The sequence below is a fragment of the Saccopteryx leptura genome, chromosome 3 (assembly GCF_036850995.1).
Source record: "Saccopteryx leptura isolate mSacLep1 chromosome 3, mSacLep1_pri_phased_curated, whole genome shotgun sequence".
Classification (NCBI taxonomy): Eukaryota; Metazoa; Chordata; class Mammalia; order Chiroptera; family Emballonuridae; genus Saccopteryx; species Saccopteryx leptura.
The window spans coordinates 183,382,925-183,408,123 of record NC_089505.1 but is presented as its reverse complement, the minus strand read 5'-3'; the positions used below and the strand labels follow the sequence as shown (position 1 = coordinate 183,408,123).

General features: G+C 39.6%; 1 protein-coding gene and 1 pseudogene across 1 annotated transcript in view; both read right to left on the bottom strand.

Annotated features, from left to right (window-relative positions):
* The window catches only part of BMP6 (bone morphogenetic protein 6), a 213,511-nt gene that overhangs the window by 31,044 nt on the left and 157,268 nt on the right, over positions 1-25,199 (bottom strand). The window contains exon 2 of the mRNA XM_066376998.1: positions 6,996-7,188. Within this exon, the coding sequence (XP_066233095.1) occupies positions 6,996-7,188 (193 nt within the window). The remainder of the gene's footprint in view (positions 1-6,995; positions 7,189-25,199) is intronic.
* On the bottom strand, positions 20,922-21,587 carry LOC136397759 (barrier-to-autointegration factor pseudogene; annotated as a pseudogene).

The following is a 25,199-nucleotide window of genomic DNA, read 5'->3' as shown; positions in this document are numbered from 1 at the left end:
TTACAACAGGCCCTTAACATTTCCTGCAGCATTGGTTTGGTTGTAATGAATTCCTTGAGTTGTTTTTTGTCTGGGAAGCTTTTTATTTCTCCTTCGATTTTAAATGATAGCCTTGCTGGATAAAGTAGTCTTGGTTGTAGGTTCTTGTTCTGCATTACTTTGAATATTTCTTGCCATTCCCTTCTGGCCTCAAGTGTTTCTGTTGAGAAGTTGATGTCATCCTTATGGGGGCTCATTTGTAGGTAATAACTTTTTTTTCTCTTGCAGCTTTTAATATTTTCTCTTTATCACTTAGCTTTGGTATTTTAATTATGATGTGTCTTGGTGTAGGTTTCTTTGGGTTTCTCTTTAATGGAGTCCTCTGTGCTTCTTGGACTTGTGAGAGTTTCTCTTGCATTAATTTAGGGAAGTTTTCAGCTATGATATGATTGAACAAAGTCTCTATTCCTTGTTCTTTTTCTTCTTCTTCAGGAACCCCTATGATGCGGATGTTATTTCTCTTCATGTTGTCACAGAGCTCTCTAAGAGTTTCCTCTGACTTTTTGAGTCTCTTTTCTCTTTTCTTCTCTGCTTTCATGCCTTCTTCCAGTTGTCCTCCAACTTGCTGATTTGATCCTCAGCCTTATATATCCTGTTTTTAATTCCTTCCATTGTGGTCTTTATTTCTGATATTGTATTTGTTATCTCCGACTGGTTCTTTTTTATACTTGCTATTTCTTTATTTAGGTGTTCATAATGACCATCCATTGTTGTTCTAAGATCCCTAAGCATCCTTACAATCATTATTTTGAACTCCGCATCTGGAAGTTTGATTATTTCCATATCACTCAGTTCATCTCCTGAAGATGTCTCTTGTGGTTTCATTTGGATTGCACTTCTTTGTCTTCTCATTGTCTGTTTTTGGGTGTTTTATTTGTAGAGTTGGTTGAGTCTAGGCTTGGTGTTGTCTGCCTCCAGTTTTCAGTTGTGTTATTTCTAGGTCTTCTTGGGTTGGCATCAGCTGTTATCTGTAATCCACTTTTGGATTTGGGCAGCTTTGAAGTCTTGATTTGTTTGTTTTCTTAACAGGTGATAGTCTTGTTTACTCATCTCAGCAGGGGGCTTCCTTAAAACTGTATCCAGGAATGCGATAGGTGTAACCTGATACTCTGAAGGCCTCTTTAGCCAACTAATCTCTCTGGGGGCAGGGTGTTTTCTCAGCTTTAGTAAGGGGAGGTGTATCTCAGATCTCCATGGAGACCTGAGTTACTCCCCCACCTCCCCACTTCTTGTTTTCAGCTATGTCTTATTGCGCTGATTGGAGCTGGATAGATGTCCGGAGATCTCTGATTTGGAAGCAATTCAGCTCTGTTTTGTGAAAGGTTCAGCCCCTCCCCCAGCTATGGCTGCCTCCAGCATGGATGAGTCAGCATTTTTAGGTCATCTCCTTCATTCCTTAGCTCCTCACAGTCTGTCCCTCTCTCTTTCCTTTCCACTTGGGAGATAAGCTGGTCTTTTCAACACACCTCGCTCCCTGGTCGCCAGGCAAGTGGCTGTGAGCAGTAGTTTCTGCTCTTTTCCCTTGTGTGAGATCCCCTCTGGGCTCTCAGCCTCACCGCCCCCCTCCGTTCCTGCAAGCAGGGGAGATTCAGGCACTCCGTACCAGGTTTGTTGTGGCTTCTTCTTTGCTCCTTGGTTTTTGATAGCTGTTCTTGTAGTTCAGAGTTGGTTTTTCATGTTGATTTTTCCTAAATTGATTTGTATTCCAGTTTGGTGGTGAGAGTTGGGCGTCTGTGAGTCCACCTACTCCGCTGCCATCTTTTCCCCCTCTGACTCATTCTTCTAATTCTCACCTCTGTGAGTGGTTCAGAGTAGAATATTGAACTAAAAGTTCTGGGAAAAAAAAGGGGCATTTGCCCTTTGACAGTTATTTTCTCTCCTAGGACAATTATATTCTATCTGTAAAATGAATCAGAATTGGTGAATTTTTAAAAAAATGTAGTTTAAGCAATAATTCAGTATGGGATGTTTTCTAAAAATCCACAAGCATGGCTTATTTTTCCTAAGAAAATGTTTTTCAGTTTTGAAACACAACTCTACAGCAGTATCACCCTGTTTCCTTGATTCAAAGATTCATTCTTCACATCCTAAAAATTCTGAAGTTAGGACAAAACACACAGAGTAGGGCAAAGGTAGGCTTACAGTTTTGATTGTGAGACTGTATGTTTCTCTAGGAGGCAATTGTGAGTATGCAACTGTAGACTACTATTGCCCCACCTTGTAGTAACCAAACTTAAAACAACACACACACATGCACACACACACACACACACACACAGAAAAAACAATAAAGCTTTGTTTGCAAACAGAGGAGTAAGTTGTGGTACTGCTTATATCTGGAATAGTGAATTTTAAATTTGGTAATTATTTCTTACTTTAAATGCACCATGACAGAACATAGAAAGGTTAACATGTACACAGAAGATAGACTATACTGCTAAGCAACGCAATCACCAAACATATGGATTAGAACATGGCATTTCAAAACTAGCATTGGCAAGTGTGGCCAATTTATGTACCAAACAGGACCATCTTTCAGACACTGAATGTGTTCCTCTGTTAAAATTTCTGGCTAGTGCCTGACCAGTGGTGGCTCAGTAGATAGAGTATTGACCTGGGACAATGAAGACCCACGTTTCAAACTTCAAGGTCGCTGGCTTGAGTGTGGGCTCACCAGCTTGAGCACAGGATGGCTGGCTTGAGCGTGAGATCACAGACATGACCCCATGGTCACTGGCTTGAGCCCAAAAGTTCCTGGCCTGAGCAAGGGGTCACTGGATCAGCTGGAGCCCCCAGTCAAGGCATGTATGGAAAACAATCAATGAACAACAAAAGTGCCACAACTATGTGTTGATGCTTCTCCTCTCTCTCTTCATAACAAAAAACAACAACAACAAAAAATCTTGCTGCTTGAAGGAGATACTCTTTGACTTCTAACTATACAAAATCAATTAGAACTACTAAAAGTATATCTTTAGTCAAACAAGAAATGTAGATGAATGTGACATTCTTCAAAGGCCTCGGAAGTGCACTATTAGCCTGAAGGTGCTATAGAAGTAAAGCTCGTGAGTACCTATTATAAGAAGAAATACGATACCATGATGTTACCATACATGAATAGGAAAGAGCAAACATTATTCAGAGCAGCCTTTATGCTCCAGGTATGAAGACAGCTTAGTGGGCATGAGATGCAGAAGAAACGGTGAAGTAAAGGAACAAATGGAGAACACTCTGGATAAGTACAAATACTCTGTATAAACTTATTCTAGTCTTTCTTCACCGTCATATCCCTCCTCCAGAATAGCAGACACATGTTCACCCCCAAAAGAACTGTCTCACTTGACACCCAAACAGATGCATCCTTGGTGTGTTCCCATCAGGGCTAAGAGGGTGGAGACAGGCAGCACACCAGTAGGAGACTGCTTACCTCTTTCTGGCCTTTTACCTTTATCTTGGGACTGTCCCCAAGTCATCGGGGTGACTTCTGGGAAGCATAGCAGACAAAAGTTTAGGCCTAATAATTTTGACTTGGCAAAATTCATATATGCCACGTTTCATTCGCTAATAAGTAAAATGCTTGTCCTGCTTATATAATAAAATCATGTTGGAATACATGAGAAGATCTTTTCCAAACCCTAAGTACTATATAAATGCCAATTTTTACCAGTCATCATAAAAACATAACAACTTATAACACCAGAGGTTAACACTGAATTCATCTTAAAGTACAAAGACCACACCATAGCATAGAGCAGGGGTCGGGAACCTTTTTGGCTGAGAGAGCCATGAACGCCACATATTATAAAATGTAATTCCATGAGAGCCATACAACAACCTGTGTACCTTACGCATTATCCAATAAAAATTTGGTGTTGTCCCGGAGGACAGCTGTGATTGGCTCCAGCCACCCGCAACCATGAACATGAGCGATAGGAAATGAATGGATTGTAATACATGAGAATGTTTTATATTTTAACGTTATTATTATTTTTATTAAAGATTTGTCAGCGAGCCAGATGCAGCCATCAAAAGAGCCACATCTGGCTCATGCGCCATAGGTTCCTGACCCCTGGCATAGAGTATATTTTAAAAATCAAGTGCAAAGCAATCCTGTGTTCCTCTGATTTAACTGTGCACACTGCTGGGTGGCTGATCCCACTCTGCTGTGTGGTTTGCTCAGAACTTTTTAGGACTTAGATTCCATCTCAGGGCTTATTCTCAGGTTTTGAATAAAGTAGCAAATGTTTCTTTGTTCTCACTCAAAATGCCACTTTTTAAAAACTTACCTGGTCCAATGATTTCTTACCAGTCTGAAGAACGTTTGTGTAGTGAACACAGAAATGGCCTATCTTCCAGGAATCTTTTCTGAGCCTCCCTGGGTCGGGCTTCCTAATAACCCTTTATATCAGGAGGCCCAACACATAACTTATTTTGCCTCAGTTGAATCTATGAGGGGATTTATTTTCCTCTTTTGCAAGGGGGCCAACTATTTTGCAACACAAAGATTTGTTAAATTAAATTAATCCATCAAATACTACAAATTTCCCTGGAACACAGATTAGACAAGTAAGTTTCTTGACAAGCTTGGAGAATCGTCTCCAGACAATACAGATGGGGAGATCAAGCTTTCCTGTGGAGTCCTGCAGTTGAATCTGGAGGCCTCTGGAAGGACATGAGGCGACAGCAGCAGGCCTGGGCCCCAGGCCCACTGATAAGAAAAGAAAATCTGCCCCCTGGCCAAACTGGAATCCTTCAAAACATGAAATTCTCCCAGTATTTTCCCTTTTCTATGCATAAAGATTTAACACACCCAATCAACAAATATCCCCATCCCAGAGAGTAGAAAAATTATAACTCTGCTTTGACAGAGTCATCAAAGGTTGGGACAGTTTGAGATTTTGTTTTCCAAACTCACTGCTGGCCCCGAGGAAGCATGACACCACCATCTTAAGTGCAAGGCAGCTGTTCATTTTTGGCTGAAGTTCAATATATACCTTACAAATGGTCTGCTAGCTCTTTTTTAAAAAATAATAATTAAAAAATTTTATAGTCACAAAACCAACAATCTAGTGTTTTCACTATAAAGCTTTTCCTGTAGGACAGAGAAAACCATGCATTCTGAACCAAAAAGGCATCAGGGGTTTTTTTTCACCAGAAAAAAATATATAATGGGACAAATTATTAGGCAGATTGAAATCAATGGCTAAAGCAGTTCCAAAGAATCACTGAACACCAATTCTCTCTGAAGTATCAAAAAATGAAAATCTAGCAACAAATTATTAACTTTTCAAAAGAGGACCTTAACAGTTAAGTCACCAAATGTGTTTTTATGTAGGAGTGAAAACTTCCCATTCATTCTGCAATCTTGGTCTGGTAGAAAGATACCACACTGACTACATTCCACTTCTTATTTAACTATTCCAGCAAGAATTCACAGACAGCCATCACTGTGAATGTTCAACACCATGATGTGTCCCCAAACCTGGCAAGTGTCCTTCCTTCTTTATTTCTCCCCTTAGAGATTTGGGTATGTATGCATAAGGGCCAAATGTTAACAGTGCTCTCAAAACTAAAATAAAACTTTTATGGGACAATTGAACATTTGTTATTATTTTAGTGTGCATATTTGTGACAGGCTCACACATAGATTTATAATTTCAGGGTAAACTAAAGTCACTCCTAAACTTTTGGACATTCTTGGGACGTCAATAGACTTCTAAGACTCAAAGCAAGAATGTGGACCAAATTATAAAAATTTGGTTTATAATATAAGCCAAAGCTAGCAAACCCCTTATAGAGTCTGTTAATGTGGGGTTCCCTCCCTGTCTGTATTCCCTTCCTTGAACTTTTATTTACATATCTACCATCTGATTGCTGGGCTGTCAAATCACGTGCTGAGTTTCCACTTCCTGCACACTGAGAGGCACAAGGCAATGCTAATCTACTGTGTGTGTGTGCCTCAGGCGCTCCACCCTCCCCAAAGTACTAAATGGACCCCTAAATAGTAAGCAAAATTCAAGGTGATTGGCTTGTTTTCTATGTGCTATAGGTTTGAACAACTGCTGTAATACTTCACCCTGCAGCCCTTCCTCCAAATATTACCAATATCACTCCACAGAAGTTTTTTGTTTGTTTTTTTAGAGAGAGAGGAGAGAGAGAGATCGGAAGGGAGAGAGATGACAAGCATCAACTCATCATTGCGTCAACTTAGTTATTCACTGATTGCATCTCATACATATTGGAGCGGGGGATGTGTGTCTCAAGTTAAGACAAACTAGTGAGCTTGCACTCAAGCCAGTAACCTTGGAGTTTTGAGCCTGAGTCTTCAGCGTCCCAGGCCAATGCTCTATTCACTACGCCACTGCCATCAGGCTGGAAGTTTTTTATTGCTAGGAAGCCCCACAAACATACCTCACTGCAGTCTTTTTATAAAATGATTTGACCCTTGTATCCAGATGATAAAAAATACATTTGACATACACACACATTTACTCAAAGATGTATCATCCATATAATATGTATAATATATGTATACATTACATGCATAAATACATAGCCTTCTATTCACTTGAATCAGTATCATTGGTAAGCATCCTTACATAATTTTCACGTGTGAATTTATTCTAGCCACTCTTACCCATCATTCAAGGTAGTGGCTAAACAATAGTGGGAAACATTTTATCCCCAATAAGTCATACATTCTCCAATCACTAGGATGCTTAGTAAATACCGTCTACTGGCTTGCTTAAGAAGAGAAAACCATTTGGAAAATCTTCAACTTAATAGCAAAAAGCCTTCCTGCTGGCTAAACACTACCATGTAGAACACACCTCTCATCATGCTCATGTGCAACCCTTGAACTCCATATCACCTTCCATAGACATACTTGGGGTTATATGATGACAGGGTGAGAAATGGGGCCAGCCCCACCCTTGGGCTTCCTTGAGCCTTCATACCTGTGCTGATGCTCCTGTAAGACTTGATAAATGCTGATAAGAAAAGTTTGGTTTTTAAAACTCCCCACAACACAGTCCTTGTAGATTCGGAATTCTGCAGCCGTCACCGCCTCACCCTCAGGAATCTGGGATAAGTTGAACTTGAACTCTTTGTGGTGTCGCTGACGAGGGGAGAACTCCTTGTCGTACTCCACTATAAGATTAAACAAGAGAGAGTGACAACTATTGTTACTTGACTAAGTGCCACAGGCTAACCTCACAAGAAAGTCTCCCATTTTAATTCATAAGTGGATTACAGGTTAGCAATGGTTTATTATTAGCGGGATTGGGGTGGCGGGAAGGATGTTGGTTAGGCTCTCAGGCAGGCTGGGATTAAAATCCTTCATTTTACCCAAGGGTTAAATAAAATTCTTAGATTTTATTTTACTTATATACTTAAGTTAACTAAATTTCATGAAAGCACGTTATTTAAACTCTTGGCTTCAGATTTCTTCATCTGCAAAAACAGGGCTAGCATGACTTCCCAGGGAAGTTGTGAGAATTAAGAAAACAACACATAAGAACAGGGTGATCCTGGCCCTTACCCCCTTTCAGTCCCCTGTCTTTCCTGAAGCTTTGCCCACCTCAGGCTGGCTCCTCCCACACCAGTGGCAGTTGACACGGCCAAGGCTAGCCCCCAGCCCGCCTCTGGTAGGGGTTGTAGCAGTGGGGAGAACAGTGAGCAGTGCCTTTTGTCTGGGCCTGAAGCTCCAAGTGTCCTCAAATTATGCCTGCTGTTCAGTAGAACTTTTTGTTAAAGGGTTCAGGGTAAAGCTTCTCAGAAAATGTTGCTCTGATCAGAGTTCACGGCCCTCCCTCTGCTGATGGAAGCTGAGGGCTGATGGGCTCTGAGGGGGATCCTTTGCTCTGTGACGCTAATGGAGTGTCCACTTAATCTGTGCGTAGAACCCTAGTATGAAAACGGACACATGGGGAAAATCACTAACGGGGTGACTCACTATTTTCTAATGCTTTTCTTAAAATTGGGAAAGAATTGAGTTTAAAGCTGGTTTTTTTTATATAAAATCTTTTCCCTGCTTGAAGAGAAGACAAATTATGAAAAACTACAACGAGTAATTATCACTTTTCAGTCCCCTTTCAGATATCTACATAGAGTCTGTGTGAGAGAAATGACAGCAACCCAGACGCTTAACTCGCAATTGTTATAAAGGAAAGGATGGCTGTTTCCCACCATAAGCCTATGTCTCTTCTCCCCAGGGTTAGAAAATGCTTCTGCTCTGCTACTCCTGTTAAGTTTTTTTCTTAATGGTTACTGCAGTGAAATCTCATGAGCAAATTAATCCTCTGTGGCAAAGTTTTTCCAAGGCTTATGGGAAAGCTTTGGAGAATTAACTTCTTAAAAAAAAAAGTCAATAACGCTTTACAAAAACCTAAGACTTCAGAGGCATTTTGCAGAAACTAAGGAAAGTTAAGACATATAGGGTATGAGGTTTTAAATAAAGAATTTCTGAAATTGCCATGTGACCATGCAACAAATCTTTCAGGTTCAAGTTCTCTCTTTTTCTTTTTTAAATTTGGGAGTTAAAAAAGGATAAGCTTTGGCTTATGTAAGCTTGAATTTAAGTTTAAAAAGGTCTAACCAGAAAGTAAACCATGATTCAGTCCCAACAAGAGAACAGGTTTTCTAATTAGTGGCTGAGCATGAAAAGCAATATTGTTGGGGAGTTCACCCAAGGCCACCCACACGTGAGGGTGTATCACTTTTCCTTAAAACTGATCTGCCTTTTAAGTTTGATATGTTATCATCAGTGGTTATAAAGTGAATCAAATCTGATTTCCCAAAGAGACTTTCTAAAAAATAGTCACACAAGCTTTTCTATGGGGCCTTTTAGGTGCTTAAATTATAATGTCACTAAATCAAACAATATATATATTTTAAGTTTTCATTGATTTGAAAGAGAAAGAGAGAGAGAGAGAGAAAGAGAGAGAGAGAGAGAGAGAGAGAGAGAGAGGGTTGGGAGAGAGAAGCATCAACTCCTTGCTCCACTTAGTTGTTCAATCTAGTTGTGAACTCATTGATTGCTTCTCCTATGGGCCCTAATGGGGGATCGAACTTTGGCATAACAGGATGATACTTTATCAATTGAGCCACCTGGCCAGGGTCTGAAAATAGGTTTTTAATATTTACTTGAGAGAAAATGCTTAAGAATATCTAAAAGAAATCTTCCAATTGCTGTTAATATAAACAATTAGAAAGAAAAAATATAAACGTAAAGATAAAAGACAAAACAAGTTGTTTTGTCTTTTCAGTTATAGGGAGCCAAGAAAGAGACAGAAATATCAAATAAATGAGAATGTGGTAGCTAATCATTGGTGAGGTACACCACCCTCAGTAAACCGTACCTTCCTGTACTCATACCCTTGGGAGGTCTCCCTGCCCTACGGTGGCTTTGGCTGGCCCTGTGACCTTATTAGGACCAAAAAAATGCAGCAACAGTGGTGGTGACTGACTTTCTAAGCTAGATTATATATTTAAACTTTCTTCCACTCTTCATTTTTGGGATGCTTGTGTGGGGAAAGATGGCTACAATGTAAGAAGTCCAACTACTCTGAAACTTCCATGCTGTAAGGAAGCCCAAGCTAATCATTTAGAGAGGTTGTTTGGCACATGGAGAGACAGAAAGAGAGAGAGAAAAGGGGGGGGGGAGAGAGAGAGATGGAGATATGAGGGAGGGAAGAGTCTAATCAGTCCTCAACCACCTCAGCTGCAGCACAAGACATGTTATGAAGATGCCATCATAGATGTCCAATCCAGCAGAACCTTTGGATGATGCATACCCATTCCCCACCCACAATTATGACATTTGCATGAGAGACCTGGAGAGAGAACTTCCCTGTTGAATTTAGTCATTCCAAAAGACTATGAGAGATTACATTGCTGTTTTAAGCAATTTTGTTTTGGGTGACTTGTTTTACAGTAATAAGCAACAAACACAAGAAAAGAAGGGAGGACAAGAATGAATAAGAGACAGAGATGAAGAGAAAGTCTGAGCTTGATAGAAAGGGGAGAAATTGCATGAAATTCTTAAGGATAAAGATTTCGAAATGCTGGAAGACAACATGTATGAATAAGAAAGAATCCTGGCAAATGCTCACAGACAGATGTGAAAAGAGAGATAATCTAAAAATGAGAAAACAGAAGAATAATTCAAAGCCTTCATTTTATTACAGTTTAAATTAGAATTCATTGCCTTATATGTGCATTTTCTCATTTTTCCTCTACCAAGACATTAACTCAAAGCACTCTGAAATTTCTTCTGCTTTTTTAGCCTGAGTCTCTGATTGCTACCCAACCACTTTTGAGTTCTTTCACCCAAATCCCTTGACCCTAATGTCCTCTGATGCCTCTACTCTCCTGTGCCACCTTTCTCACTGCCCCAGACTGCCTTAGCCACTGGTCATCAGAGTTTGCTTGGAACTCCTTTCTCCCCCAATCTTTTGCCTCCATTTGAATTTGCCCAGTGCATTTTTGTTAATGTCTCACAGGGATACAAAAAAATAAGCATAATTAGGTCACTGCCTACACATGCATTTGAAGATCACATGGTGAAAGAATAGTATTTCCAATGAGCTGAGCATTCCTCCTTCCAGCTGTATGATTCTGAACTCCTTAAATTTCAGAGTTCAAGAAGTATGAGAGAGGGCTGAGCTCTGAATTCAGCACTCAGTACCCATCTTGCAGCCCCTTGCATTGGACTCTTTAACAGGGATGCCACGTGGGGTAGAAAATGTAGTAGCTAAGAGTGTTAATGGAGTATCAAAGTGTCAAATGGGTTTTGAGTTTCAGCTCCCTTTCTTTTTACTTATGTAATGCTGAGCAAGATACCAGTCAAATTTCCAGTTACCAGTTTAACAGGAATAATAACATTTCTGAAGATTAAATATGACAATCTATATATAAAATAGTCAACAGTAGATTAGGTGCTCAATAAATGTTAGTTTTAATTATCATCAGCTGATATTTGAGAATCTGGCTCCTCTGAGCTTAGAGTATGTCATTGCTGAGTAAATTTATCCATGAGTCTTTAGATAAGGCTGGTTGATACTTCTGCTAATTTAGCTTTTTAAATTAGAGATGCATTTTGTGAAAAGGGCAGTAAATGAGATTACCATATTGACTGTTCTCTGAGGCAATAACTCCTAGAATTTTTCATTTCAAAGACTAGTAAAAATATTTTTTAATGGTAATGACCTTTCACAATGTCAGCTACATTTTCTGTTTGCCATTTGTAGGTACGGTAAAGCAAGATAACAAACTGCATTCTTTTAACCCTACGATTTGATTTCTAAAGGCCCTTCTAACACAAAATAAAAAAGGAAGAACATAATTGAAGAACACGTACAATTTTTGAAATTGAATAAATTTAGCTTTATAAAACTCACTCTATTCTTTCTTTTTTCCTTCATACTATGCATTTGAAACATGAAACCTGGTCCCGGCATGTAGGGCCACAACACTAAGGAATAAAAGTTACCGATTTACAATTTAAAATGTAAGTTATATAATATTATCAGAATATTAGAACACAAAAGAATAGATGTAATTCATGGAGGTAACAAAGCATAAACAAAACGTAAGCACCCAACTTAAAAACTGGAACATGAACAACTCCATGATATTCTTCCCCTGACGCTATCCTCCCCATCCAGCCCAAATGGTACCTACTATCAGAAGTAGGGTCTAACATTCTCAAACCTTTAACAAACTAACAGTTTTACTACATATGTATGTATCACTAAATCATAGAGTGTTCAGGGTTTTTTTTTTTCTCTTTTATGTCAACTTTCAGACATGATAGAAGTTTTATGTGGAAAATATACGCATGGTGAGTCACTGCTAAGAGTGAAGGCAGCCTAAGCCAGCTGGTGAGCAATTGAACTTCTGTGGGTAGGACAGGGCTACTCAGCAGGCAATGGGTGACTAGTAAGTCCTCTCCTGCGGCTCTACCTCATAGAGATCTATTAAAAACACGGCATTTTCTCAAGAAGTGTTGGCAAGGAGATGAAGAAAGTGCACTTCTGGAGGGAATGTAAAATGATGCAGCTGCTGTGGGAAACTGTGGCAATCCCTCAAAAAATTAAATATAGAATTACCACATAGTTCAGCAACTCCACTTTTGGATATTTACCCCCAAAAGTGAAAGTAGGTATTCAAACAGATATTTCACATCCATGTTCATAGCAGCATTGTTTACAAAAACCAAAAGGTGGAGGCAGCTCCAGTGTCCATCAAAAAATGAATGATGGACAACATGTGGCATACACATACAATGGAATATTCTTCAGCTTTCAAATGAAATGAAGTTCTGACACACGCTACAACATGGATAAAACTTGAAGACTTTACACCAAGTGAAAAAAGTCAGAGACAGAATGAAGAATGGTGGTTGCCAGGGGCCGGAGGGAGGAAGTGGGAGTCCTTGTTTAATGGGCACAGAGTCCATTTTGGGAAGATGGAAAAGTTCTGGGAATGGATGGTGGTGGATGGTTTCATAACTATGTGAATATACACAATGCCACAGAACTTGTGCACTTGAAAATCACTACAGTGGTAAATTTTGTCATGCATATTTCACCACAATATTAAAACAAAAATAAACATTTTCTTACATGATCACAATGCATGATCACACCTAAGTCAAAATCATTCTTCATTGTCTTCCAACACTCAATTGATAATCAAATTTCCTCAAATACCTTAACATTTGTCTTTCTATATTTGGTTTATTAGAATCAAAAGCCAAACAGAGCTCACTCACTGCACTTGATTGTTTTGTCTCCTACGTCTCTTCTAAACTTTTAAACCAGGAATGGAAAGAACTCCATTAATCTGATAATAAATCTACATAAAAAAACAACAGCTAACAAAATTCTTTAAGGTGACACATTTGAACCACTTCCTCTAACATCAGAAGAAGGTGAGAGGCTCCTTTGCAGTCTCATATTGGAACCCAGTTCAGTGCTACTAAGATAAAAGAATAGAAAAAGAAGAAACACATTACAAATTGTTGGACCTAACAAAAAGCAGATTGCCTCCTTGACTGTCTCACTGAGCTCAGGCTGCTATAACAAAAAACACCACAGACTGGGTGACTTAAACTATAAACATTTATTTTTCACAGCCCTGGAGACTGGGAGTCCTGTGAGGTCAGCATGCCAGCTGGTCAGGTTCCTTGGCGAGGGCCCTCTTCCTTGTGTGTACTCACGTAGCCTCCCTTGGTGCATTTGGGAGAGAGTATGCACTCCAGTCTCATTCTCTTCCTATAAGGACACTAATTCCACCCTCATTACATCATCTAGACAAGTACCTACCAAAAGCCCCACCTCCTAATATCATCTCATTGGGGATTAAAGTTCCAACACCATGTATTATGGGGAAGATACAAACACAGTCCATAACGCTGACTTTAAGGAGTCACATCATTTGTTCTGCTACCTTTTGAATTTATGGTTTAGAATTTTCATGTTTATGTTTGTAAGTGACACTGGTAATGGTCTCATCTGATATAGTGTTATTTGGTTTTAAGTTATACTTGCTTTTGGAATAAATTCCTCTGGGGAAAATTTTTAATAACTCATTCATTCATTTTCCTTTAAACATATAAAGATATTCAAGCTATCCACTTCTTTTTAAGTCAGTGTGCATTTTCTACAGGTTTTTCATTTTGGGTTAAATTTTTCAAATCTATCACCATAAAGTTTTTCAAGGTATTTTATTTTTTAGTCTCTGCTCTACCTATGGTTCTTTAATTCAATTTTTTGGTGTGTGGATTCCTTTTTTTTCTTGATTTATCTTATTGGAGGTCATTTTCTTTTTTTCTCTCACTACTGCTTAATTTTATTGTAATAAAGATATTTCAATAGACATATTTTCTGAATACCATCCCACAAAGTCTGAATTATTTCAATTAAATTTGTCTAGAGAAAAATAAGATACCATCAATTTAAATTGTAGATATAAAAGAGAAAACAAAGAGGAGAGAAGGAAGAAAAAATAGAATAGTCTCTCTATTTAATACATTTAAGAGTGGTTATGAATTCATTATTTTCTCACAAACTGGACTCATTCAATAGTTAATTCAAATCCTACATTTTTCAAATGCTTCATGCTTTTACTTAATAGTAACACATCAAAGTTGAAAAACTTGAAGCTCTTTCTTCTTAATTGCCATTCCTTTGACTACTATAAACAAGTTTTCACGCCATGGCACAAATTCATTTACTTTTAGGCAACAAAGGGCTATAACAACGGCAGGCTTTTGACTTTTATGTTGGAAGAATCCAACCTTCAATAGTAATAGAGATACTGAATGGAGCTCTCCAAGTCCCTTTTTAACCAGAGTGGGAGGACAGAGTTTACCCGCCAGGATTCAAATATTTCTCAGCATGTGTATTAACATTTTACAAGAGTCACAAATGTCAAGAAGAATCTATTTACTGGTTGCCATGCTCCAAAAAACTTTTTTTTTCTAAACTTTACTTTTTATTTAAAATAATTACAGTCCATAAGTAGTTGCAAAAAATAGTAGAATGGATTAAAAAAATAAAGAGATCCCATGTCACACCTTACATAACTGAAGCAAAGCCAGGAGATTGACATTGGCATTATAGTCTAACAAGACTGTACACCATACTTGCTTCTACCACTTTTCACATGCTCTTTGGTATGTAGGTCTATTATTTAATGACTTTTATCACATGTCTAGATTCTAGAACCATCACCACAATCCAGATACAGAACTATTCTGTCACTGCAAAGGAACTCTGTGGGCCTACCCTTTTATTCCCAATGTTTTTATTTTTTAAGCTTTGGACCAACAATAAGTGCCTATATATTATCTTTAATAGTAAGGGTTAATCATGGCATTTTTTTATTTATAAAAACTCATTTTAGAACATTTTCACACCCAAAGAAAGATGTTATATCACTTAGGTTTGGAGAAAGCTCACTAGCTACAATTATACATGTCTTAACAATGAAATAAGTCAGCTAACATGAGAGAATACACACAGGCACTTACATCAATAAACATGTGTCATTAGAAGAAACTTCAACTGAATAACTGCAGTCTTGATAGAGTGCTGTTAACATCTAATAACTGCATTTGTGCCTACTTTGAAGGACTTACAAAAAAGCAATGAGATTACATTTAGTAAAAAGTCAATATATATACAACATGCATTTTTTTGATATTAAAAAAAATTTAATATCTTCAGTCAAAACTAAGACATAGGATAGCCCCAAAGAGAAAACTAAAAACTCTCCCACACAGAATATCCTGTGACCAAGAAAAGAAATGTAAGTCTATATGTATTATATCAGACTAATCATTTCTATTCAGAGGACCTTGATTCTCTCCTGCTTTTGTAATGTCATTGTTCTGGGTGTGTTGGAGCATCACTCCCATATATCTGGCTGTGTGCTTCTCTTTATTCAGTCTGCTCAGATCACACTGGACTTCATGAATCTGTGGATTCCTATCTTTCATCAGTCCTGGGAAATTGAGTCATTAGCTCATCAGTGAGGGCCTCCACTATGTTCACTTTAATGTCTCCTCCAAAAATGCCAATTACATGTGTATTATACTTTCTCATTCTAATTTCCATGTCCCTTACTTGCCCTTTTATATCATTGATATCCTTGTCTCTTGAGTGCACAATTTCTTTAGGTCTATGGACAAGTTCACCAATTCCCTCTTCAGCTGAGTAAATGTGTTATTTGAAGAGTCATCTATCTAGTACAGGGGTCCCCAAACTATGGCCTGCGGGCCGCATGCGGCCCCCTGAGGCCATTTATCTGGCTCCTGCCGCACTTCCGAAAGGGGCACCTCTTTCATTGGTGGTCAGTGAGAGGAGCACAGGATGCAGACGCAAAGCGCGGTGTCGCTCACATACAGTACTACTTCCGGTGACGTGGGATGCACGCCTTATGGCTCCGGAAGCACGTCATATCACTTGTTATGGCTAGCAGTGACAAATATGGAACCGGACATTGACCATCTCATTAGCCAAAAGCAGGCCCATAGTTCCCACTGAAATAATGGTCAGTTTGTTGATTTAAATTTACTTGTTCTTTATTTTAAATATTGTATTTGTTACCATTTTGTTTTTTTTTACTTTAAAATAAGATATGTGCAGTGTGCATAGGGATTTGTTCATAGTTTTTTTTATAGTCCAACCCTCCAACGGTCTGAGGGACAGTGAACTGGCCCCCTGTGTAAAAAGTTGGGGACCCCTGATTTAGTAGTTCGTAATTTTAGTAACTTTAAAATTTTTTTCTAATAGCTCTATGTGTTCTTGTTGCTGCTGCTGTGTGGTCTGCTAAGCCACTTGTCATTGTCAATTGTCCTATATTATGATATTATACTATTCTTTATTCTTCAAGTATTTCCTACATAGTCATCTTACATTTATTCTCTAAATTGGTACGTTTCCTAATATGTGAAACATATCCTTGGGGAATGTAATCTGCATTGCTAATGTCATCTCTCTGATAACTTTCATTTTGGTGGTTTATCTTCCTGTGAGTTTGGAGATTTTAAAGTAATTTTTTTTATTTTTATTAATTTTAATTTATTGTGTTAACATGGATTCAAGTGTCCCACTCAATATAACACCCTCACCCCCCACCCTATATCCCCTATTATACTCCTTTTGCCCTCTTCCTCTTAACTCCCTCCCTCCTTCCTTCTGGGATTTGCTGTCCTGTTATCTATATCTCTGTGTTATGTATTGATATATATAAATTCACTAATCCCTTCACATTCTCTGATCCCATCCCCTCATCCCCCTTCCCTCTGACAGCTGTCGCTCTGCTCCCTGTGACCCCACCTCTGCCACTATTCCATTCCTCAGTTTACTTTGTTCATTAGATCCCACATATAAGTGAGATCATATATTTGTCTTTCTCTGCCTGACTTATTTCACTTAGCATAATAATCTGCAGGTCCATCCATGCCATCGCAAAAGGTAAGATTTCCTTCTTTTTCACAGCCACATAATATTCCATCGTGTATATCTACCACAGCTTTTTAATCCACAGCCCACACTTGGGCTGTTTCCAGATCTTAGCTATTGTAAACAATATTGCAATAAACAAGGGAGTATATATCTTCTTTTGAATCAGTAATTTTGGTATTTTTAGGATATATTCCTAAAAGTAGGATAGCTGGTTCAAAAGGCAGTTCCATTTTTAATTTTTTGAGGAAATACCATACTGGTCTTTACAGTGGCTACATAAGTCTGCATTTCCACCAGCAGTGCAGGAGGGTTCCCTTTTCTCCACACCCTTGCCAGCACTTACTGTGTGTTGATTTGTTAATGAGCACCATTCTGACAGTTATGAAGTTGTATCTCATTGTGGTTTTAATTTGCATTTCTCTGATGATTATGACATTGAACAATTTTTCATATGCCTATTGGCCATCTGTATGTCTTCTTTGGAGAAGTGTCTCTTTAGGCCTTTTGCCCATTTTTTAATTGATTGTTTACCTTCCTAGTGTTGAGTTTTAGAAGTTCTTTATAAATTTTTGTTATTAACCCCATATCAGATGTATTGGTGAATATGTTCTCCCATTGTGTGGTTTGTATTTTTATTTTGTTAATAGTGTCTTTTTTTTTTTTTTTTTGTATTTTTCTGAAGCTGGAAACGGGGAGAGACAGTCAGACAGACTCCCGCATGCGCCCGACCGTGATCCACCCGGCACGCCCACCAGGGGGGACGCTCTGCCCACCAGGGGGTGATGCTCTGCCCCTCCGGGGCGTCGCTCTGCTGCGACCAGAGCCACTCTAGCGCCTGGGGCAGAGGCCAAGGAGCCATCCCCAGCGCCCGGGCCATCTTTGCTCCATTGGAGCCTTGGCTGCGGGAGGGGAAGAGAGAGACAGAGAGGAAGGAGGGGAGGGGGTGGAGAAGCAAATGGGCGCTTCTCCTATGTGCCCTGGCCGGGAATCGAACCCGGGTCCCCCGCACGCCAGGCCGACGCTCTACCACTGAGCCAACCGGCCAGGGCCTGTTAATAGTGTCTTTTGCTGTGCAAAAGGTTTTTAGTTTGATATAGTCCCATTTGTTTATCTTGTCCTTTATTTCACTTGCTTGTGGAGATGAGTCGGCAGAAATATTGCTACCAGAGATATCAGACAGTTTACTGCCTATGTTTTATTTCAGGATGTTTATGGTTTCACGACTTACATTTAAGTCTTTCACTCATTTTGAGTTTATTTTTGTGAATGGTGTAAGTCAGTGGTATGGTTTCATTTTCTTGCATGTACCTGTCCAATTTTCCCACCACCATTTATTAAAGAGACTGTCTTTACTCCATTCTATGTTCTTACCTCCTTTGTCAAATATCAATTGACCATAAAGGCATGCGTTTATTTCTGTTCAGGGTTCTCTGTTCTGTTCCATTGATCTAAATGCCTGTTCTTATGCCAGTACCAAACACAGATCAGGCCAGCTGTTTTGATTACGATGGCCTTGTAAGCATAACTTGGTATCAGGAAGTGTGATACCTCTCACTTTATTCTTAATTTTCATGATTGCTGAGGTTATTCGTGTTCTTTTTTGGTTTCATATAAATTTTTGGAATATTTGTTCTATATCTTTGAAGTACTCCATTGGCATTTTAATTGGTATTGCATTGGATTTATAAATTGCTTTGGGTAATATAGACATTTTAATGATGTTTATTCTTCCTATCCATGAACATGGTATATGCTTTCACTTGTTTGTATCTTCCTTGATTTCCTTGTTCAATGTCCTATAATTTTCAGAGTACAAGTCTTCTACCTCTTTGGTTAAATTTACTCCTAGGTACTTATTTTCTATTTTTTTTTTTGCAATACCGAAGGGGATTGTTTTCAATTTCTCTTTCAGACAGTTTATTGTTGGTGTATAAAAATGCCACTGATTTCTGAATATTACTGTATTTCACCATGTATAAGACAAACCATTTTCTGAAAAATTTGGGGTCTAAAAACTGGGTGCATCTTATACAGTGGTTGTGGCATTTTAAATGCTATAGATGGAACTGAGGATGAGGCAATATATGAAGACAGTGATTTTTCATCAAACACAGATCAGGCCAAGCTAATGAATGAAAGGTTTGACAGTGATGAAAACTTGTATAAATTTTATGATGAATAAAAATTAAGTTTAATAACTTATGTAATACAGTACATTTATTTTTAAATTTCTGGCCCCAACATTAAGGTGTGTCTTATACATAGGGAAATATGGCCATTTTATACCCTGCCCAACCTTGCTGAATTCATTTATCAGGTCTAGTAGTTTTTTGACTGAGACTTTAGGGTTTTCTATGTACAGTATCATATCATCAGCAAATAATGATAGTTTTACTTCTTCTTTTCCAATTTGGATGCCTTTTATTTCTTCTTCTTGTCTGATTGCTGTGGCTACGACTTCCAGAACTAAGTTGAATAAGAGTGGTAAAAGGAGAACCCCTGCCTTGTTCCTTATCTTACAGGGATTGCTTTTAATTTCTGCCCATTGAATATGTTGTTGGCTGTCGGTTTGTCATACATGGCCTTTACTGTGTCAAGAAATGTTCCTAGTAGTCCCACTTTGCTGACAGTTTTTATCATAAATGGGTGCTGGATTTTATCAAATGCTTTTTCTGCATCTATTGATATAATCATATAATCATGTGATTTTAATCCTTCCTTTTGTTTATGTGATGAACCACATTTATTGATTTGTGAATAATGTACCAGCCTTCCTCCCCGAAAAAAATCCCACTTGATCATGTATTGCTGGATCTAATTTGATAATATTTTGTTGACAATTTTAGCATCTATGTTCATCAGGATTATTGGTCTATAGTTTTCTTTCTAGTGTATTTACCTGGTTTTGGAATGAGGACAATGCTTGCCTCATAAAAGGAACTTGGAAGTCTACACTCCTCTTGTATATTTTGAAAAATAGCTTGAGAAGGACAGGTATTAATTCTTCTTTGAATATTTGGTAAAATTTGCCTGTGAAGGCCCTGGCCGGTTGGCTCAGTGGTAGAGCGTCGGCCTGGCGTGCAGAAGTCCCGGGTTCGATTCCCGGCCAGGGCACACAGGAGAAGCGCCCATCTGCTTCTCCACCCCTCCCCCTCTCCTTCCTCTCTGTCTCTCTCTTCCCCTCCCGCAGCCGAGGCTCCAGTGGAGCAAAAGATGGCCCGGGCGCTGGGGATGGCTCCTTGGCCTCTACCCCAGGCACTAGAGTGGCTCTGGTCGCGACAGAGCGACGCCCCCTGGTGGGCAGAGCATCGCCCCCTGGTGGGCGTGCTGGGTGGATCCCGGTCGGGCGCATGTGGGAGTCTGTCTGTATCTCCCCGTTTCTAGCTTCAGAAAAATACAAAAAAATAAAATAAAATTTGCCTGTGAAGCCATCTGGTCCAGGACTTTTGTTTGCTGGGACTTTTTTGATAACTGTTTCAATTTCATTTCTTGTAATTGGTTTGTTTACGTTTTCTGATTCTTTCAGATTGAGTTTTGGAAGATCATATGTTTTTAGGAATTTATCCATTTCACCTAGCTTGTCAAATTTTTTGGCATACAGATCTTCATACTATTTTCTTACAATCCTCTGTATTTCTGTGGTGTCCTTTGTTACTTCTCCACTTTCATTTCTAATTTTATTTATTTAAGTCCTTTCTCTTTTTTTCTTGATGGCTCTGGTTAAAGATTCATCAATCATGTTTACTTTTTCCAAAGAACCAGCTCTTGGTTTTGTTGATCTTCTATATTGTTTCTTTAGCCTCTATGTCATTTATTTCTGCTTTGATCTTTATTATTTCTTTCTTTCTACTTCGTCTGGGTTGTATTTGTTGTTCTTTTTCTAGTTTTTCTTTTCTTTTTTGACTTTATTGATTTAGAAAACTTTATGTGGACAGTGACTGTTTTGCCAAAAGAAAAGCCAAATGGCAAAAACAGACCAGAGGTGAAGATGAGGGTGAAGGAAATGGCTACGAATTCACTCATATAAGCTGGTAATTATCGATCTGAAACTGGGAGGGGAAGAAGGGAGATGCATGCAAGTACAAGAGTTCCAAAAAAGTTGAAATGGTGAGGGGAGAGAACTCCCCCAAAGACCCTGGAGGTGAGTAGACAGCAGTTGTTTCCTTCATAGAGGACAAGGGAGGAGCCTCCACTCCACTGCACACTCTGGAGACTCAAGGCTGGGGTTAGGAACTGGGGGCTCCCCAGAGAACATCACAAGAAGGTGTCACACCACTCTTGGAGGCACCGGAAGCAGTCCCGGGACTGCTTGGCATTGGCGCCACATGTGTCCTTTAGCCATTCCCTGAAGAGGTCTTCGTCTTTCTTTAGCACCAGAAACTGGCCAAGGACCACGTAGGCCTTGTCAAAGCCCCTTTCCTCCAGCTTCTTGCCCAGGACGTCACCAATGCCTGCCAGGCTCCCCATGGGCTTTTCTCCCATGGGCTCTGCCACGAAGTCTCTATGCTTTTGGGAGGTTGTCATCTTGATCAGTTTCAATCTGCAACTCCAGCTCCCCTAACGGCCCCTGTCGCCGCCAGCTGCTCCTGCTGATACCTCAACCCACTCCATTTTTCTAGTTTTTTTAGGTGCAGGGTTAAGTTGTGTATTAGAGGGGTTTTTTGCTTCATAAGGTATACCTGTAATGCTATGAACTTTCCTCTCAGAACTGCTTTTGCTGTGTCACATAAATTTTGAGTTGTTGTGTGTTTATTTTCACTTGTTTCAAAAACTTTTTTTATTTCTTCCTTGATCTCATTGTTAACCCATTTTGTTATTTGATAACATGCTTTTAGTCTCCAAGTGTTTGAATGTTTTTCAGTTTTTCTATTTTAGTTATTTCTAGTTTCATTCCTTTGTCTTCAGAGAAGATGCTTGATATGATTTCAATCTTCTTAGATTTATTGAGACTTGTTTTGTATCCTAACATGTGATCTTCCCTAGAGAAAGTACCATGTGCACTTGAAAAGAATGTATATTCTGCTGCTTTGGGGTGAGAGGTTCTGAAGATATCTATTAAATCTAGTTGATCTAGTGTGTCATTTAAGGCTGCTATTTCTTTGTTAATTTTCTGCCTAGAGGATCTATCCATTGATGTTAGTGGGGTATTAAAATCCCCTACTATTATAGTATTGCTGTCAATCTCGTCCTTTATGTCCACCAAATCTGCTTATATATTTAGGTGCTCCTATATTACACACATAAATACTTACAATGGTTATATCCTCCTGTTGGATTGCTCCCTTTATCATCATGTAGTGACCTTATTTATCCCTTACTATAGTTTTTGTTTTAAGAACTATTTTGTCAGATATAAGTATGGTTACCCCAGGTTTTTTGTTTGTTTTTTTTTCATTTCCATTTGCATGAAATACTTTTTTCCATCCCTTCACTTTCAGTCTATGTGTTTCTTTTGTTATGAGGTGTGTGTCTTGTCGGGAGCATATGTAAAAGTCCTATTTTCTTATCCATGCAGCTATCCTATGTCTTTTGATTGGAGCATTTAATCCATTTATATTTAAGGTTATTATTAATATGTACTTATTTATTGCCATTTTATTCTTTAAATCTACAATCCCCTTTTTCTCTATTTCTTTTTTTTTCTTTTTTCCCTTTTTATAGCAGGCCCCTTAACATTTCTTGCAGTACTGGTTTGGTTATAATGAATTCCCTGAGTCTCTTTTCATCTGGGAAGCTTTTTATTTCTCTTTCAATTTTAAACAAAAGTCTTGCTGGATAAAGTAGTCTTGGTTGTAGGTCCTTGTTTTGCATCACTTTGAATATTTCTTGCCATTCCCTCTGGCCTCAAGTGTTTCTGTTGAAAAGTCAGATATCATCCTTATTGATGCTCCTCTATAGGTAATTAATGGCTTTTCTCTTGCAACTTTTAGTATTCTTACTTTGTCTCTTAACTTTGGCATTTTAATTATGATGTGTCTTGGTGTAGACCTCGTTGGGTTCCTCTTTAATGGGACTCTCTGTGCTTCTTGGACTTGTGTGACTTTCGTTTATCACTTTAGGAAAATTTCCAGTTATGATTTCTTCAAACAGGTTCTCTGTCCCTTGCTCATTCATTTCTCCTTCAGGAACCCCTATGATGCAGATGTTGTTTCTCTTCATGTTGTCACGGAGGTCTCTTAGAGTTTCCTCAGTCTCTTTGTGCCTCTTTTTGTTTTGCTGCTCTACTTCTGTGCTTTTGTTTATCTCCTCTTCTAAATCACTGATTCAATCCTCTGCTTCATCCAGCCTGCTGCTGATTCCTTCTAGTGCAGTCTTCACTTCTGATATTGTATTCACCGTTTCTGATTGGTTCTTTTTTATGATTTCGATATCCTTTTTGATGCTTGCTATCTCTCTATTTAGGTGCACATTATGTCCATCCAGTGTTTCTCTAAGATCCTTGAGCATCCTAAAAATCACTGTTTTAAACTTTGCATCTGGCAGTGTGGCTACTTCCATTTCATTTAGTTCTTTTTCTGGGGATTTCCCTCGATTATTTATTTGGGTTGTATTTCTTTGTCCATTTTGTCTGTGTATTAGGTAGCACTGTGTATTAGGAGCAAACGGCAGCCCGGAGGGATTCACATGGCGGGAAGCAAGTTTAGTGGAGAGGGGAGGGTCCTGGGCCCCAGAACCTAGAAGCGTATGGACAGTGCTTAGCTGCAAAACAAGGCAGGATACTGTTTGTGAGAGACAGATTTCTCAGACCCAGGATTCTTCTTAAAGAGACCACGCAGAAAACCTTTTTCAAAACCACTAACCTGGGACTCTGGGGGACAGGGAGAGTTGAGAGGACTGGAGTAGCAGGAAGAGAGTGTAATCTAGGAAGCACAGGGAGAAACACTTTGAAGGACAGCCACCCTAACCCCTGGGCTGAGTCACTCCCAAATATAAAGTGAATATTTCCCCTGGAACCAGCAATACCAGCAAAGGGAAGAAGGACACCAGCCAAACAAGCTCTCCCATGGCACTCAGAGCAGAGTCACTTAGAAGGAGGGAGCCTTCAGGAATATATTAATGAGTGCTGAGGTCTGAGCAGCAGTGCCCCCACCCACACTGCTGAGGGCTTGCTGGAGGGTGGGTGGTGGTGGGATGGAGAAGCGCTGTCCCATCAGTGGGGGCAGAAGCCGGGCCGACCAAGACTGAGGTCTGGTGTGAGCTCAGTCTCACCTGGCAAGGGCGGAAGGGGCGCATGAAAGTGGTCTAACCTGGCTGCGGGTTGGGTGAGCAAGAGTGGTCCTGCCTGCAATTTGGCCCGCAGAGGGAAGGTGAAAGCCAGGGAACTGCAGAGACCCGCAGCTGAGTGCTGACATGCAGCCCCACCTGGCCCATGAGGCCAGGGCTTGGGGCCGGGGCTTTTGGCCAGTGTGTGAGCATGGTTCCACCTGTAGTGGTGGGGCGAAAGCCAGAGAACAGGCAGAGACCTGCGGCTGAGCATAGGAGCACAGCCGCACCTGTGGTGTGGAGGCTTGTGGCACCGGTGCATTCAGCAGGCCCACCTGCGGAAGCAGGGGTGAAGGCCAGCCATGGCTTGTGGAACAGGCACGTGAACACAGCCCCTCCCATGGAGGAGAGGTAGAAACCACAGCTACTGCTGCAGCAAGCAGGAACCGGCAACACCCATACCTGAACACCCAAGGCAGAATCAGAGGGGGTGGTGGGCCTGCAGACAGACCACACCAAGGGAACACAGAGGGCACATCCATTGGACTCTAGTAGACACACCCTTCTTATACACAGACAAATGGGAAGTCAGAGAAATGCAACCCAAATGAAGCAAGAAAAATCCCCAGAAAAGGACCTGAATGAGTCAGATATAACCAAATTACCGGATGCAGAGTTTAAAATACTGATTGTTAGAATGCTCAAAGATCTTAGAACAACAATAGATGGACATAATGAACAACTAAATATAAAGATAGCAAGTATAAAAAAGAACATTGAAAGAATTAAAAAAAATCAGTCAGAAATGACAAATACAATATCAGAAATGAAGACCACAATAAAAGGAATTAAAAGTAGGATGAATGAAGCTGAGGATTGAATCAGTAAGTTAGAGGACAAAATAAATGAAGGCATGAAAGCAGAGCAGCAAAAAAGAAAAGAGACTCAAAAAGTCAGAGAAAACTCTAAGAGAGCTCTGTG